This window comes from Rhinatrema bivittatum, chromosome 3 (assembly GCF_901001135.1).
Source record: "Rhinatrema bivittatum chromosome 3, aRhiBiv1.1, whole genome shotgun sequence".
In the NCBI taxonomy this organism is placed as follows: Eukaryota; Metazoa; Chordata; class Amphibia; order Gymnophiona; family Rhinatrematidae; genus Rhinatrema; species Rhinatrema bivittatum.
Window position 1 is genome coordinate 222911832 of NC_042617.1, and position 18376 is coordinate 222930207.

The following is an 18376-nucleotide window of genomic DNA, read 5'->3' on the forward strand; positions in this document are numbered from 1 at the left end:
AAACAGGGTACTATCAAGCTAGGGTGAGATAACATAGAATGAAATTTCATCTTTGTAAGACTTTCCTCACTTCAAATGATGTCAAATCTTCACCGAGTTGTACTGTGCTGTTCGTACTTCAATCTACATGAGAAACTGGCCCCTAAACCACCACCACCACCTCACCTCAACCTATTAGATGGCCCTCCTATAGAGATATAAATAGTTGCACACTGTGAGCGCCTTCCCAGAGATGTGCTCTCTCTCTCTCCTCTCCCCTCTCCCTTCCCAAAGCCAGAAATGGCCAAAATGCAATTCTAAAAATTCATTGCGAATTGCGTTACGGCCATTCTGGGCATATTGCTCAGCTTAATGCCAGGAAAAAAGGTGTAGTTATTTCCGGCATTAAAACCTTGAAATGGCATGTGATATGCTATCACCTGGTGCGACATTGCCCCTCATTTTCATAAATCCCACCCAAACTCCTCCTGATCCTACCCCTTCTAAAAATTTGCATTCGCGCATGCATTAACACGTTAACGCCATAACGTATTTTGATGAATGACCCTATTAATTATTATTTAGATATAAAGGAAACAAGAAGGGTGGAATGCTCTTATATATCAGCATTGGAATCTTCCAAAAATTCAGTTAAATTTAAAAAAAAAACATCAACAAGGTGAAGTTCAGATCTCGCTTTATTAATCACCGGAAGCAAAAACATCTTATTTATTGAAGGAACTTTTTCAGCATCAAACTGAAGAATTTTAAGGAAATATTTCCTCAGGGTAAGATAGGGATCGTCCCCCTCTACCTTTGGGAAATCCTGGAAACGAAGTTTTAGATGCCAGAAATTCCAATCTGTGAGAAAAATTATTTGCATCTTTAACCACCTTCACATTAAAGGACTAAATTTTGATGATAGCAGTCTCAGAAGCCGAAACTTGGGCTTTTAAATCACTAAGCTGTTTATATGCAATCCAACATCTTCTAATACAAATGGCCCTCACCCTCAACCACAACAAAACAGAAATACTCTACATATGCAACAAAACCTCACCCATACCTGACCCTCAACTCAATAACTACATAACAAACAAAGAAATTATCCTCACTGCAAAAGATCTAGGAATCACATTAGACTCTAAACTAAACCTTAACAAGCATATCAATAACACAATAAAAGGATTCTACAAACTCCAAGTCCTAAAGAGGATTAAGCCTCTCCTACACCCTCAGGACTATCGAATAGCATTACAAGCCCTCCTGTTTTCCAAACTAGACTATTGCATTGCAATACTCCTCGGTCTACCAACTTCCACTATTAAACCACTTCAACTTCTACAAAATGCAGCGGCAAGATCACTCACCAACAGCAAAAAGATCTGACCACATCACCCCAATTCTCAAGGAGCTACATTGGTTACCGATCCCCTACAGAATTCAATATAAAACCTTATTCCTCATCCACAAAGCATTATATAACAACAAAACGGAATGGATGAATATAGTACTTCACTTCCAAATCCCACAAAGAAATCTACGCTCCACAAACACTTGTCTTCACACAACTCTCTCCCCAAAATTAACCCACCACAACTCAATCAGAGAACGCGCTTTCTCAATAGCTGGACCCCCTACGGAATACCCTCCCCACCGATCTAAGACTTGAACCGACATCACAAACTTTAAAAAAGAAACTAAAAACATGGCTCTTCAAAAAGGCATTCACAACATAATGAGAAAAATCACCACTCAACTCATCCACACCCACCCCTATCTTATTGTCCTTTCGTTTTCACCCCCTCACTAACCCACTAACCCTCTATTACTCTCACCAACCCATCTCCTCCACGATATACCCAATCGCCAATCCACCCCTATCTAACGCACTCCTACATCAATCCTATATTAATAAAATTACACAGAATGCCTATCCTTTATATACCTAAATGTCCATAAGAGAAACCCCCTCAAATTTTTCGTTACCTGATATATTTGATTCTTATATTTTTCTTTATTTGCCTTATCTATCAATTAAATCTCTCTCCCCCTGTTTTACTCTCCCATTTACCACTCCCTATTGCACTGTAATTTTTTTCAGCTTGTTCTATGTAAACCGATGTGATAACATATGTTGAATGTCGGTATATGAAAACAAACAAACAAATAAATAAACAAATATTTATTCCCCCCAGTGTCAACTTTAGTTGAAAGATGGTCAATTTTTGCATTGTATTCCTTCATAGAACAACTGAATCCTACAATCAGGTCCCATATGGCTTCTAAGGTTACCATGGCCAGCTTAGTTGGTAATATGAAAAACTCCCTGGCGCCAATGAGACGTTATCACATGGTGCCAGGGTCACCAGTAGAGAAACAGTGATTCCAGGAGCCAACGGGAGCCAAAGATCTAGGAGACTCGAGACTTCCCCAAGCAAAATGAGTGCTACCTCACCTGATAACACAACAGGGCTAGCTACTCCCGAGGTTGCTGCCAGAAGGTGAGTGTCAGATGGGAAACACACACCTTCACCTTTCATTTAAAAAGCATAATTCAAGGGAAAAGGAGAAGAAAACAGAGAGCAGTTTCTAGGTCTGGTTCACACCATCTTGCCCCCCTTGATTGTTTAAAATCAGGCTCTTAAAAAAAAAATATCACAACCCCCGCCCACCAAGAAAAAATCTTTATATGAGTACTAGTATTCTCTTGACAAGGCATTTAAAGCTAGTCTCCTCATCTTGGCCAAACATCTTCTGAAAGGATAAAAACTGTCAACAAATGCCCTGATCAGAAGGGATTATGTGAGTTGCCTAGAATAGTGCTTTTTTGGACACACCTAGCCAGTCAGGTTTTTCAGATTATCTACAATGAATATGCATGAGATAGATTTGCAAACAATGTAAGCACAGGACTGGGTTGAGAAGCAATGGCCTAGAATGCCAGAATGTTATGAAACAAGTTTGGCTGTAAGGTATGCTGTTGTTTTTGTATTTATTTATTTTTTTTTGTGTATAATCTGTTTTTATTTGCAGGCCACAAGAAACACCAATATGCAATTTACAGGCTGCCATCAAAATACCATAGTGACAAAACATGTGGTACAATAGAATGGATAACAAACAATAACGAAATAACCATGCCAGTGCAGTACAGCATTGCTAGAAGACAAGAAAGTTACAGCAGCGTAAACAGTAGCAAACTGCATTTGGAAATTAAACTGAGAAGGCCAATGCCCCGATTGAACATAATAAACATATGAACCATAGAAAACCCCCCCCCCAACCCACCCCACACTGGTATGCGACTTTCAAAAACTACAATATGTGGTTACGTGGTAGACGATAACTGGAACCATCATCTAGCGAGTGAGCTGGACGCTGCGGGAGCTATAAGCCTCAGGTGTTATTATGATCATAATAACCAGTGGACCAATAAATACCAGTGGACCCCAGATAGCCTGAAATGGATGGTGCCAGTTATCGTCTACCACGTAACCACATATTGTAGTTTTTGAAAGTCGCATACCAGTGGACCCCAGATAGCCTGAAAAGAAGGTAAACGATTCTGGTGGACAGCAGTAAGTCTGCCCAGTTGGTATAGTGAGAAAAGGCGATGCTGTACCGCCGCAAGAGTAGGGATTGTAATTTGTTTCCAGTTTATAGCCAACTCTGTCCGAGCTGCAATAAAGATTTGCAAAACCAACTTCTGAGTTGTTGTACTTTGTTCAGGCATAGGCGCACCTAATAAGATATGCCAGGGCTGTGCCACGCAAGGCACATTTAACATCTGGGAGATCCATTGAAACAATCCCTGCCAATAACCCTGAATTCTGGGACAGGACCACCATATATGTAGATATGTACCCTGGTCCCCACAACCTCTCCAGCAGCAATCTGAAATATGGGGGTAGAATCTGTGTAAAGCTTGGGGTGTATAATGCCAGCGATAAAGCATTTTGTAACAGTTCTCTTGTAGATCCGCAGATATCGAACATTTGCCAGCTATAGTATAAATAATATCCCAGTCCTTGTCATCCAAGCATCCCGGGAAGTCTAAATCCCATAATGCCCTATATTTGTGGACCACCTGCGTTATATTATTAAACATTGTATAGACTTTGGATATAATCCCCTTTATGAACGAGGCATGCTGGCAAAGAGTTTCAAATAGAGTGTTTTTAGACCTCAAGGTGCCTCTTCGTATACCAGTATGAAGGAAGGACGATATCCTAGCATACAATAGAAAATCCAAAGTGCTACCAGGGTGCATATCGCTGAGTTGCGTTCTGGAGAGCACCTTACCCTGTTGTAACATATGTTTCAAGCGTATGACCCCAGACCTCCGCCACTCTGCATGGCCTGCGGAGCGCTCTGAGCTGGGCACTACAGTATTGGTAAATAAGTGGGTTAACAAGGAATGGTGTTCAGGGCCTACCAATTTAGATTTCCAACGGTGCCATATCTGCATTGTAGTACGCAAAGCAAATGGGTAATATTCAAATTTGCCCCACGTGGCACTAGGTTGCCACGGCAACGCCGTAATAGGAAAAGAGCCTATCAACCCTTGCTCAAGTCTCACCCACTGAGGAATATACCTAGATCCATGGAGGGCCACCAGGGCGCGCAAATGCGCCGCATAGTAATACCATAGTAAGTTAGGTAGATGTAAACCTCCCCTAGCTTTAGGTAAGTACAAGATAGACCTCGCCACCCTGGGAGGGCGTTTCCGCCAAATAAAGCCACAGATTAGATGCTGCCATTGTTTGAGCAAGGTAGAGGGTAAACTGAGAGGGATAGTGGTGAAGAAGTACAGGAAACGAGGGAGGACATTCATTTTAATAATGGCCAAACGACCCATCCAGGAGAATATCTGTCGATCCCATCTTCTTAAGTTCTCTCGAATAGTAGTCACCAGGGGACTATAATTTAGAGCAAACAATTGGCGGACGTGTGGTCCAATCTTAACACCAAGATATTTCAAAAGAGGGAGCCCACAGAAAAGGAAATTGGTTTTTAAGGTCATGCGCTACATTAGGCGAGAGGGTCAAATTGAGTATTTCCGATTTGTCATAATTGATGCGCATCCCGGAAACCGCCGAGAAGCCCTGTAGCTCTACCATTACTCCTTGCAGTGATGCTTCAGGGTCAGAGAGAGTCATCATAACATCATCGACAAAGAGTGATATTTTAGATTGAACGTTGCCACCCCAGATCCCTTTAATATTCCCGGCCTCACGTAACCTAGTAGCAAAGGGTTCAAGGAACAATGCGAATAGCAGAGGTGACAATGGGCAACCCTGCCTCGTTCCCCGCTGTATATCAAAGGGAGGCCCATAGCCACCATTAACCTTAACCCTGGCCATGGGAGCCTCGTAAAGCTTCCGTATCCACATCATAAAAGCATTCCCAAAGCCCATTTTGCCCAAGACTTTAAACAAAACCCCCCAATGGACAAGATCAAATGCTTTTTCTGCATCTAAAGCTAACAGCACCGCTGGGGTTTGCTGCTGATGTACTAAATCGACAAGGTTAACTATCCGCCGTACATTGTCGGCCGCTAAGCGACCCGGGACAAAACCCACTTGATCGTTATGGATCAGTTCAGGAAGCACCCCATTAAGCCTAGCCGCTAAAACTCTGGCCAGTATTTTCAAATCAATATTGATTAACGAAATGGGGCGGTACGAGCTACATTTAGTAGGGTCCCTCCCTGGTTTCGCCAGAACGGTAATTCCAGCAGTGTTGGATTCGGTCGTTAAGGTTTTACCCTCAAGGAGAGAATTAAAAGCCTCTGTCATTGGGCCAGCTAGATGGGAAGCAAATTTACGATAGTACCCTCCCGTGAATCCATCTAAGCCGGGTGCTTTGCCAGGTTTAAGTTGCTTAATGGCAGCCAGAACTTCCCCGACTTCTAATGGTTTATCTAACATATGTTGCCAACGCTCACTGAGTACCAGCAACTGGACCGTATTTAAGTAACGCTCTATTTCCGCCTCCCTAATGTTGGAGTCCTGCGTGTACAGGGTAGAGTAAAAGGCAGTGAAGGCCTCCCTGATTTCCTCTGACACGGTAAGCATATTCCCTGGGGCCTTCTGTATCTTGGGTATGGTCGTTCTAGATTGAGCCGCTTTTAACTGCCTGGCCAGATACTTTCCTGCCTTGTTCCCTCCCTTATAAAACTGGTGCTTGAGAAGCATTAATTGGTGACTGACTGCTGCGTCATCCAATGCCCGTAATTTGTCTTTAAGGGTTAAAATTTGTCGGTAGACAACACCTGATTTGGTTCGACTGTGAGTTTGGGTCAATTTAGTCAATTCCTGCAGCCAAGCTTGCCTTTGACTCTCCCTTTCTCGATTACAATGCGCAGCCCGGGCAATGCACACCCCCCGGACCACTGCCTTGGAACATTCCCACACAACCAGCGGGGACATATCCTCCGTTTGGTTAGTCTGAAAGTAATCTTTCAACGTGGTGTCCAGTTGACCTATAAAGGCAGTGTCTTTAAGCAAGCAGTCATTGAGACGCCAAGGTCTAAATCCCTTGTCCATATCTCTAAAATTACACACCAGCCAAACCGGTGCATGGTCCGACCAGGTGATGTTGTCAATGTCAGTTTGGATAATGGAGTTCTGTAATGTCTTGGATATGAAGAAGCAGTCTATTCGTGTGTATGTGCTATGGACATGTGAGTAGAAAGTATAGGCCCTGGATTTTGGGTATCTAGCCCTCCAGATATCCACGAGGCTCCAGTCCTCCATAATCTCACTCCATCTGTGCCTAGATTGGGGGTCAGAAATCTTCCCGGAACTGAAGTCTAACAATAGCACCTGAACAAAGTTGAAGTCTCCCCCGATGATAAGTTCCCCTTCTACATGCCTGTGCAGTAAGTCTCGGAACTCCCGAATAAATTGAGTTTTATGAGCATTAGGAAAATATACATTAACCAGTGTGAAAACCTGCTTGCCCACACATATCTTAACCAACACAAATCTCCCCCGGGGATCACAGATATGAAACAACTCCTCGTGCGCAAAAGAGGACACAAAAAGTATACCCACCCCAGCATATTTAGAAGTTTTTGTACTGGCTGCCCATAGTGCATCTGGGTACTGCGGAAAGTGCAATAACTTTTGGTGATGTTTCCTAATGTGCATTTCCTGTATAAAGACTATTCCCGCCCCTTGCCTAAGGAATTCCCTCTGTAATAGGGTACGCTTACGTGGCGTGTTGATCCCCTTTACATTGAGGGATAACAGTTTAGTTGCCATACTCCTCATCAAATGTGAGGGGTCTACCACCCCCCTCGCCAACCACCATCATCTGAAACCGTGCAGCTCCATAGTTTGATACCATCCCGCCGAAAAAGGGCCCCTCCCCTATCCAACACTCGTAACCACCCGCATACGCAGCTACCCCCACCGCTTCAGGTAACCAAAAAATACCAGTGTGGTCCCCAAAAAATCCAATAGTATCCCACTCCCTCGTATATGGATACTCCACCATTGGAGGACTGTTGTAGTGCATGCGAGATGTGCCCTGCCCCCCACAGCTCCCTCCCCCCCGCCTAATGAACCAGAAGCAAGTGATAAACATTAAAAGACCAAAATATAACATAAACTCAGCAATAATAATACAACTCAGGACCCATGGACTTGAAAGGAACGGGACCCATGAGAGCCGCATAGGATTCCCTTCAATCCAAATAAAGCGGCTACATGTACCACACCCTCACTCGAGTTATATGAAAAAATCCAATACTGCCTGATAAAGGGAGAGAAGCTGGAAAAGTCATCCCTTGTCTGGCGCAGCGGCGCCATGTAGTCCCAGTTGCCTCCTCAGTCGTCTTCCTCCTTTTTCTGTCCTCTGCCATCTGGGCACCTCGTCCCTCCGATGTTGTGGTTGCCTTGGATTTGAATGTTGGAAGTGTACCGGTAGCTGAGCCTTGGAGAATACTCCTGGAGCTTCCTCTAAGGAAGTAATTTTATAACCCGCACCCTGGACCTGAAAGGAGAGTCCAAAGGGATATGTCCATCGATAGCGGATGTTCCTCTCACGCAGCTGCGCTGTAACTTCCCACAGTTCATATCTTTTCTTCAGTGTGCTGGTGATAAGTCCTGGAATATAGATATATGATGATTTTGCCATTTGATTTCTTTCAAATTCCTGGCTGTATTGTAGATCTTTTCCTTGAGAGGAAAGCTGGTAAAGCACAGCACTAGATCCCTGGGCCTCTGATCCACTCTGGGCCCCAGCGCTCTGTGCGCTCTTTCAAATTGTATAGCAGCTCCACTGGTGAGGTCCGACACCTCCCCCTCCGGTGCTTGTTGTAGGATGAAAGTGCAGATTTGGACTGCTGTCTCCGCTGCCCCTGCATATTCTGGAAGCTCTGGTACGCCTCTGATACGCAGATTATTGCGCCGGCTTCTGTTTTCAAGATCCTCCACCTTATTTTGCAGGGTAAGTAAGTCTGAGGAGTAAATTGTGTTCTGTGATATCAGGGAATTGATAGACTCTCCATGGCCATCTAGCCTAGTCTCAGCCTCGTCCACCCTATTCCCCAGGGCAGCCAGGTCCTCCTTCAGATCTGCCATGGACGCCATTAGCGCGTCCCGGTGCTGCTTAAGATCGGCCCGAATTTCTAAAAACCAATTCCGGGCTTCAGAGCGGGTAAGAACCTCCGCGGGATCAAACTGTGAGGTTGTCAGGCTAGTATCCACGGACTGCTCGGCGTCCGCTCCCTGGTCGCGCGGGTCGTGGCTCTCGGCCGCGGCGCCATCTTGCCCTGCATCTCCCGACAGCTTATCATAAGAAAATTGCCGCAGATCAGTCAATTTGCGCTTGCTAGCCATCACACCGCACGACCAGAGGTACACACTCACTTTGTCGGTGGTTTTCGCCGAGTTTTAAAGCGTAAAACAGCAAGTTTTGAGGTCTTTTGGCGGGAGGGTTCGCGGAGCCGAGCCATCACATGTGCACACGCATACGCCGCGAATAGCGCCCCCCTTTGTATTTATTTTTATATACAACGCCATCAGGCTGGGCTGACTGCATTGTTTTCAGGTTGTATGTATTTTAATTTTATGCTAATTTTATTTTTTGTATTTTTTATTTTATTTTATATTTAATTATATATGTTTTACTATGTATATCGCTTAGTATCTTCTCTTAGGCAATTAAGAAAATTTAATAACGATATAGAACAAGAATTCTGTGTTGTCTGGCCGACATACAATATTTTGTTTACTTCCAGGGTCCATTATTCCACTTGCCAGGACTGTTACCATAAATAGACTAGTCTTTAAAATTAATTTTTTTAGTTTTATTTTATTTGAAAGTTTGCAGAGGCAGGAATTAGGGGAGGAGGGGTTGATATTCCTCAAATCAGATCAGTGGTTCAAGCGGGGTTTTACAAATTGGTGCTAGCTACTACTATTGGTAATTTTCAGGCAGTTGTTGAAGCCTATTGACTGCAATTCACTTTATATTGTACTTCCATTTTCCTCGACTAAGCCTTAACCCTTGTTGCAGAATTCTGCAGTGCAACTGATCACTGGCTGCAGTAAAACTGACCATATTTCCCTTGCCTTTGCTGACCTCCACTGGCTTCCTGTTCAGTGTAGGATTAAGTATAAAGTGGCCATGTTAACACACAAAATTCTGGCCATCAATTTTTTACCTTGGGCTAACACAATGTTGCAGATATATAACCCAACAAGAGCTTTGAGTCTTCTCACATGGCATTGCCTGATGTCCCTTCTGTAAGACAAGTTAGGTTATGTGAAACTAGGGAATGCACATTTTAAATCACAGCACCTACTTTTTGGAATACACTCCCTCTGGAACAGGGTGCCCAGATACACTCCCTCTGGAATAGGGTGTCTAGATCCAAAATTGCTTTAAAAACATTTTTATTTAAATAGGCTTGTGGCTAATTTTATATCTGATATTTGATTCAGGTTTAGCCTGCTGATCTCCTTTTTAGATTGTATTTTAGTGATGCTGATTGTTTTATTAGATTTTATTTTACTTTTTATGTTTTTATTATTTTATTTCATTTATTTATTTAAAATATTTCTATACCGGACTTCATGAATGGGATTCATATCAGGCCGGTTTACATGGAACCAGGGGATAAAACAGAGTAACCAAACAAGAAGGCCGAAACAAGCAAAGTTACAATATAACAAAGGGATTGAACTAGGGAGCTATAGTAGCTAGGAAGAATAGAGATAGGAATTAACTACATATAAATCATATAAGATAGGTTATGAGATTAGTAAACATTCAGTTCCTGATTTTATTCAGATCTTTATTCAGTTCCTGATTTTATTCAGTTTATGATTTTATTGGTCCTATCTTACATTTTTTTTTCATGTGTTTTTATTGTGTATGTTTGAATTGTAAGCTGCTGTGAGCTTCAGTATTAAAAGCCTATGAATACCAATAAATAAATAAATACAATAGTGATAATAACCTAAAAGACTGCATTCCATAGTGGGTAATTAGCTTATAGTTTTGCCTTGGACTCGAGCATTTCTTACCCAGGAATTGATAGCCAAGAAATACCTTCTTGAACATCACTATTATTGCTATTGTGTGCAATAATTCAAATATGTATGTAAAAATGAGATTTGGTTGTTTCCCTCTGTGGTCATGGCTAAAAGCAGATGTGTTGAATGACAGCACAACTATTTTTATCCGGGACATAAGTAAGTATAATTTCAAGTACATTTAAAACGAGCGTGCATACTCCCATATATGTGTGTATGCGGGTGCATGCCCATATGCACATAAATTTTATATCATCTGTGCAATAGTGTGCGCATTTTATAAAATACACCTATTAGAGTGGATTTGTGCTCCTAAGTTTAAGCAGTTATATGAGGGTTATTTGCATTATTTCCTTTGGACTTGTTGGCTTTTACATGCTTAAGTGAGAATATTTTCTAATATGTGCACATGAAGGAAATTCCCAGTTTTACCAGTTTGTCCACAAGTTTGCCCAGTCTCTCTCTATGTCATCAAGACCCCCTTGATTCTTAAGTCTGCACTTCCCTCAGTTTACCTAGGCCCTTCACCCTGTCAGTATTTGGCTATAAAGAGTTTTATTTTTACATCTGATAAATAGCAGAAATAAATCTGCGCAGGTAACAAATGTAAACGTGCTGCATTCTCAGGTTATAAAATCGCAATTTTGTGTATAAATGTTGGCCCCACCCCAGAACGCCTCTAAATCACCCCTAATCTGTCCTTTTTTACACAAGCTAAATTATTCACACACCAGTACTTGCATGTGTACGTATGAGGTTTGTAAAATAGTTCTAGTGCGAATAAATGCAACTTGCATGTGAATCTGCTATTTTGTGCATGCGCACCTCTTTAAAAACTCACCCTATATTTTACAGGTGCAAAGTAGTTAGGCAATTTCTTTTTTTTTTTATAATTATCTTGCAAGTTCCTGGATTTCCATTATTTCCCTCCCAATTACCATGCCTCCATGAATTTGTGAGACAGCAATTTTGGATGCTTTCTATTAAATAATAAGTGCAATCATATAAAAATAAGAATGTATTTATTTAAATCTTTTCTATACCGTCGTTAAGAAGGATCCGTCACAACGGTTTACAATAGGGCACATAAAATAAGGATGCTGAAATATATTAATTTACACAAGTGTCATAATGGTTCGGTACATAGTTTTCTAAATGATATAATTGGTTTGTGATACAATACTGTCCAGGATTACAATACATCACCTCCTTACAATGACTGTCTTAGAATCAATCTGAGATGCAGACTAGAATCCAAGTCACTCAAACACCCAAGAGGTTTTGCCTTGTCCCAATAAATCTGGAATGTGCTGTTATAACAGGGATCCAATTTTTAAGTTTAATTTTTATTTTTGAGATGTCACACAAGTGCTTTTACTTACAATAATCAGATTTGCCATGACATCTCAAAACAACCTCACAGGCAATCACAATGTAGATCTCTTCGGAATAATCTTGCAATAAACATGTAATCTTTCAGAATATTACTGCAATTATGAAATGGCTAGAAGGGAAAAAAACAATTAAAAAATATGTCTATGCACTTAAAGGTGAATTTTATAAGCCCAACGCGCACATTAATTAGGTAATGCATGAATATGTTGGGCTGGCGCATGCAGAGAGGATTTTAAAAGCTGCCTGGATACTCGCATTTCTCCCGCAGCACATACACATTGGAACCTCAAAAAGGAGCGGGGCATAAGCATGTTCTGGTCATTTCGAGGCTTGAATCAGAATTTGCACGTAAATACTTATGCAATCCAATGTGCGCTGAGCTCCTCTTCCGCATAACCTTTCTTCTGCTATGGATATGGCGAAAATAAAAATAATTTAACAAATCATTAAGGAGAGGTGTAAAAGGTCTTGCGTATCTGGGGAGTGTACAGGCTATCAAACCAGGGGGCTTTGGAGGACTTAACTGTTAACTGGGTGAACTGAAGAGGAACTGGTAAATGGCATTGGCATGTATGCCTTTTAAAATTTCCCCGCTTAAGTGGTAGAAGAGACTTTTGTATGCATCCACGTAAAATTAGTCATACTTGTGCTTGTGGCCAGGCTATTTTATAACATACATGCATATCTATAAAATAGCTGCCTCTCTGGGTGCAGGCTGACGAACTTGTGCAGATGTGTGCCCATGCGCCAGTTTTAAAGTTACCATCCTAGATATTATGGGGCAGATTTTTTATATTACGCGCGCGCTACCTGGCGCACACAAATGTACACCCGATTTTATAACATGCACGCGCTGCCGCGTGCAAGGGGGTGCACACTTGTGCACCTTGCGTGTGCCGAGCCCTAGGGGAGGCCCGATGGCTTTCCCCATTCCCTCCAAGGCCACTCCGAAATCGAAGCGGCCTTGGAGGGAACATTTTTTTTGTCCCCCCCACCTTTCCCTCCCTTCCCCTATCTAACCCACCCCCCAGCCCTACCTAAATTCCCCCCCCACTTTATTTCGTTGAGTTAAGCCTGCCTCTGGCAGGCGTAACTTGTGTGCGCTGGCTCGCCATCCCCCCGGCACAGGCCGCTGTGCAGGAGGATTCTAGCCCGCCCCCGAACCGCCGCCACGCCCCCGCCCCGCCCATTTTTTAAAGCCCTGGGACATATGCGTGTCCCAGGGCTTGCGCGCGCCGCCGAGCCTATGCAAAATAAGCTCAGCGCGCACAGGGGTAGGTTTTCGGGGGTTATGCGTGTAACCCTTTGAAAATCTACCCCTATGTGCACACCAGTATGAGCACTATAAACCAATTAGATTTCTCCATTAGTGTCAAGGGTCCTATATGTAGGCATAATCTATATAAATAAAAATGTTAAATAGTTTGGACAAAATCGCTAATCTCAGAAACCACTGAACCGATTGCTTTCAAATTTGGACACAACCTTCATTTCGCATACAGGAAGGTTCTTCTGTACTTACATTACAGATATGTCACACCTGTGACAGGTAAAATAGGTTTAAACATTTTTTTGAGAAAACAGCGACATCTGCTGGACGTCAGCGCCATCTGTTACACCTTACACTAACACACGCTACACTAATCATTTCGCCAGTCCAGGTCCACGTTTCACTTCCATTTTAACACATTCACGCACTTTTTTCGCAGGAAGATAACTATTTCCTTTACAGATAAAATACACCCACCACCCTCCTCACACCCCCCCACACATGCCAAATTGATTTACTTCCCACAGCCTCCCAACACACACAAAACCACCCTCCTCACACCCCCCACACACATGCCAGATTTATTTACTTCCCAGGCCCTCACAACACACACAAAACCTGACAGAAGTTTGGGAGGCTCCAGCGGAGGGCCAGGACTGGTCCGGGACACATCTCCTGCACTATGGCTGTCGGCTGCCAGCAATCAACATCGCGCCGATGGCCCTTTCCCTTACTATGCCACTCGGGGACACCAATGGCATATTTAAAAGACATGTGCTGTCTTTTAAATTTTATTGTATCTTAACCTCTTTCAAAATATTTACCAAAAATAATCAATGATTTAAAAATCAACTTCAAACTCGCTTTTCACACCCAAAACTTTTTTTAAAGAGTGTAAGGAGATGTTTCATAAAATTTCGGGGCACCATCCCGGTGTACCTTAACTATTTTTAATCATGAACACCACCTTCCACCCTATAGCCCTTTTATTATTTTTATCAAAAAAGATTTTTTGTTTTTATGTGTTCAAAAAAATTTTTGGTAAAAATATGAAAAGTTTAAAACAAAGATAGGAACAGTTCACTAGTTGAACATTCAAAGCTCTAAAGACATCAAATAGTTACTTAGGCGAATGTTGTTCTGAATGTTACTTAGCTTGAGCTTAGATCCTGAGACTTCCATACAACAATGGCAAATTTACCCCAACGAGGCCCAGTTTCGAATTACTTCTTTATCAGGGGAAGCCACTTGACTGCTGCACATCTCAGCTCTCCACCATCATCTGTTTGAGTCCATCAATTAATCTAAAAATGCTTGCAACGCGATGCCCGTTATACTAAAAAACATGGCGAACCTAAGTTCCCCTGCTCGGCGTCCTTCTTTAAAGGGACTCCATCATATGACATTACACATGATGTAAATGAAATTCAGCCTGCCCTTTAAATCAAATTTAAAGGAGCGAAAACCAATCAATCTGATCGTTTAATCCAACCGGTGCTTCAGTTTTTAACTTGTAGATCCAGAACTGCTCCCTGTAATTTAATAACGATGCCATGTTCCCAAACGTTGTATTACTTGCTACTTTCTCAATGACTGTCCACTGTAGATCCTCAAATGTATGGCCATGCTCCACGCAATGGCCCTTACTATGCCATGTGGCATAGTAAGGGCGATGGCCCCTCGGCGCCATTTTCAGGACTGGCAGCCGGCGGACCTTTGCCCTTATTATGTCAGAGGACCTACCGCTGCCATTGCTCCACCCCACTGACATAGTAAGGGCAAAGGGCCGTCGGAACCCATTTCAGTGCTCACAGCCGATGGACCAACGCCAATACATCGCTCCCGGACCGCTCCTGAACGCCCACTCCACCGACTGTCATTTTTATCAGGTCTCGGGGGTCTGGAGGGTTGGGGGTGGTAATGAATTTATTGCGAACATCTTGGGGAGGGGTCACGAGGGGGGCAGATTTCATTCATTCAGCAACTCTGGGGAGGGCAGGGGGGTGGGCTACTGTTTTTCGCAGGGCTGGGGGAGGGGGCAGGAGAGTATGGGGTGGTTAGTTTAAGAGAACTTTTCTCATAGGGTTGTTTTTTGGGGGACGGGGAGGTTCACACACAAATACATACACTAAACTTGCACAATCTCGGGAACGCACCAAAATAGCCCTCCCCAGACCACAAAACAAATTTGGAAGTGCAAATTTGGTTAGGCACTCCCCTATTTGGCTACATAACGCGCACAGACGCCCAGGGACAGATCACATGTAGCACCAACAATTTTAATTTCCCAGGTCTTGGGAGGGGCAGGAGGGTGGGGGGTTATTATTTGATTTAAAGGGTTGGGATTGGGGGGGGGGTTTGGGGTGGGGTGGTTCCCACAGAAATAGAAAGACAAAGGTTTTCTGATCTGAAGGGTAGGAGGTAGGCGGGGGGAGGTGACAGTGAGGGGAGGGAGAATGAGGGGGGAGGTGAATGTCAGGGGAGGGAGAATGAGGGGAGAGGTGAGTGTGAGGGGAGAGAGTTGGAGTGGGGACAGGGGAGGGAAGGGGGAGTGAGTGACCAAGGGGGAGGAGGATGAGTGACTGAGGTAAATGAGCAAGGGGAAGGGGGAGGGAGGTTAAAGAACCTGACTCTGCCACTGCAACGCGTGGCCGGGTACCGCTAGTAAGAGATAAAGCTTTACCTAAGTCATATGAAATAAAGCCATGGGAAAAAGTGCGACCATTTTTAGACATTTTATGTTTCCATTTCTCACTAGGTTTGTGTTTTTCTCTCCAGCGATACCTAAATTTCTACATCATGACTGAGTGAAAAAAATTAATCTGGCAGAGTATTCTCAAAATCTGACACCTTTCCTTTCTCATGGTTTAAATTTGAAACATGAACAAAGTTCACTAGATGTTCATTCCAAACAAACAAATACCAAATTCATATTTAACTTCTTAAAAGCATTTCTAATCATAGAATTAAACAAGCATTTTCCACAAAATATGCACTGCAAGTATATTACATATCCCATAGTTATATAACTTCTAGGCCCCCCTAGGGTTGCTACATTGGCTAATCTTATGCCCAATACTTTTCATTACATCAGGCAAATTTTATGCTGCACCACTTTACCATGATTTGCTCAACCAATATTACTTGCAGTACAAGTAGCAAACAATTTAATCCAGTTTTTTTTTAAGTTACTTGCACTTTTTAAGCACTTATGATGCTCTCTTTTTAGGACTTTTACTTCTAGCTAGAACTATTTAATAGTCTCTTGTTGCCCTACCCCATTCCAAAAATTCACATGTCATTTTTCTGTACAGCAGCAACGGTGCCATGATCCCTGACTGAGGTTCCAGAGCTATGGTATTTTCATCATCCTTCACCCACCAAAGCCAGGAGAAGCTGTGCATCAATGGGAAGGTGAGCGCTCTTCCAAACCTAGCAGCTCCCGTACCAGTCTCTCCCCAAACTGTGCCCGGCTGTACCGTTTCACGTGGTAAGCATCTGACATTTTGTAGAGAATGTATGCATTATTTATAGCAATGCTGACAGAAAACCAGAATACTTGCTGCCAAGTCTTGTTTGGTTTATGAGAAATGAAGTACCTGTAACAAAATGGGAAAAAGTTAACTTTAAAAAAGAATGGCAAGACAGACTTAATAATATATATGGACATTACACAATTTTGTAATATCATTTGAGATTAAATATAAAAGGCAGAAAAGATAAGAAAAGAAGACATAGGGAGGATAATTTTCAAAAAGGCTTTCTGTACCCTGTACACACAAAATTTTATGGCATAGTGGAGAAGCATTCTGGGGGTGGTGTATAGGCAGGATGGGATTTATGCAAATACATTTCGATTTTGAAATGTATGCATGAACATTTTCTCAAAAAAGCTCCCCACACAAATAAAAAGGTAAGCAGGGAGTTTGCCAGGATAATTTTCAATTGCACTGCACAACCCACATTAAATGATTTCTTACATATGCTGTCTTTTAAATGTTATTGTATCTTAACCTCTTTCAAAATATTTACCAAAAATAATCAATGATTTAAAAATCAACTTCAAACTCGCTTTTCACACCCAAAATTTTTTTTAAAGAGTGTAAGGAGATGTTTCATAAAATTTCGGGGCACCATCCCGGTGAACCTTAACTATTTTTAATCATGAACACCACCGTCCACCCTATAGCCCTTTTATTATTTTTCTCAAAAAAGATTTTTTGTTTTTATGTGTTCAAAAATTTTTTTGGTAAAAATATGAAAAGTTTAAAACAAAGATAGGAACAGTTCACTAGTTGAACATTCAAAGCTCTAAAGACATCAAATAGTTACTTAGGCGAATGTTGTTCTGAATGTTACTTAGCTTGAGCTTAGATCCTGAGACTTCCATACAACACTGGCAAATTTACCCCAACGAGGCCCAGTTTCGAATTACTTCTTCATCAGGGGAAGCCACTTGACTGCTGCACATCTCAGCTCTCCACCATCATCTGTTTGAGTCCATCAATTAATCTAAAAATGCTTGCAACGCGATGCCCGTTATACTAAAAAACATGGCGAACCTAAGTTCCCCTGCTCGGCGTCCTTCTTTAAAGGGACTCCATCATATGACATTAGACATGACGTAAATGAAATTCAGCCTGCCCTTTAAATCAAATTTAAAGGAGCAAAAACCAATCAATCTGATCTTTTAATCCAACCGGTGCTTCAGTTTTTAACTTGTAGATCCAGAATTTAATAATGATGCCATGTTCCCAAATGTTGTATTACTTGCTACTTTCTCAATGACTGTCCACTGTAGATCCTCAAATGTATGGCCATGCTCCACGCAATGGCTCACCAATGGGGCCGTCAGCACTCCGTTGTTGATTCTGGATCTGTGTTCCATCAGGCGAATCTTGATGGCTCTACTCCTTCGCCCCACATAAACCTTAGGACAGTCACATATGATTGCATATACCACATTATTTGTAGAATAATTTGTCAAAAATCTTCGTTTTACTATATATATCCAGTGTTTATGTCAACCCAAGAATCCCCTTCAATTGTGTTTACACACACCGAACAGACTCCACATTTCTTATGTCCTCCTATATTTACAGACTGCTGATCTCTATTTGTCAAAATAGCCTGGACAATCTTATCACGCATATTAGAACTGCGACATGTTGCAAACAAT

The 18376-nt window shown here is 42.3% G+C and overlaps 1 protein-coding gene across 4 annotated transcripts in view; it reads right to left on the reverse strand.

Moving 5' to 3' along the window:
* Positions 1-659: 659 nt before the first annotated feature.
* PGBD5 (piggyBac transposable element derived 5) overlaps positions 660-18376 on the reverse strand; it is a 340612-nt gene continuing 322895 nt past the window's right edge. For 2 of the 4 annotated variants that reach the window (XM_029594252.1, XM_029594256.1), the window contains exon 7: positions 15917-16796. In XM_029594252.1, the coding sequence (XP_029450112.1) occupies positions 16601-16796 (196 nt within the window). In that variant the 3' untranslated portion in view covers positions 15917-16600. Of the gene's footprint in view, positions 12335-15916; positions 16797-18376 lie in introns of those variants that run through there. The other 2 variants (XM_029594253.1, XM_029594254.1) reach the window with 2 other exon arrangements.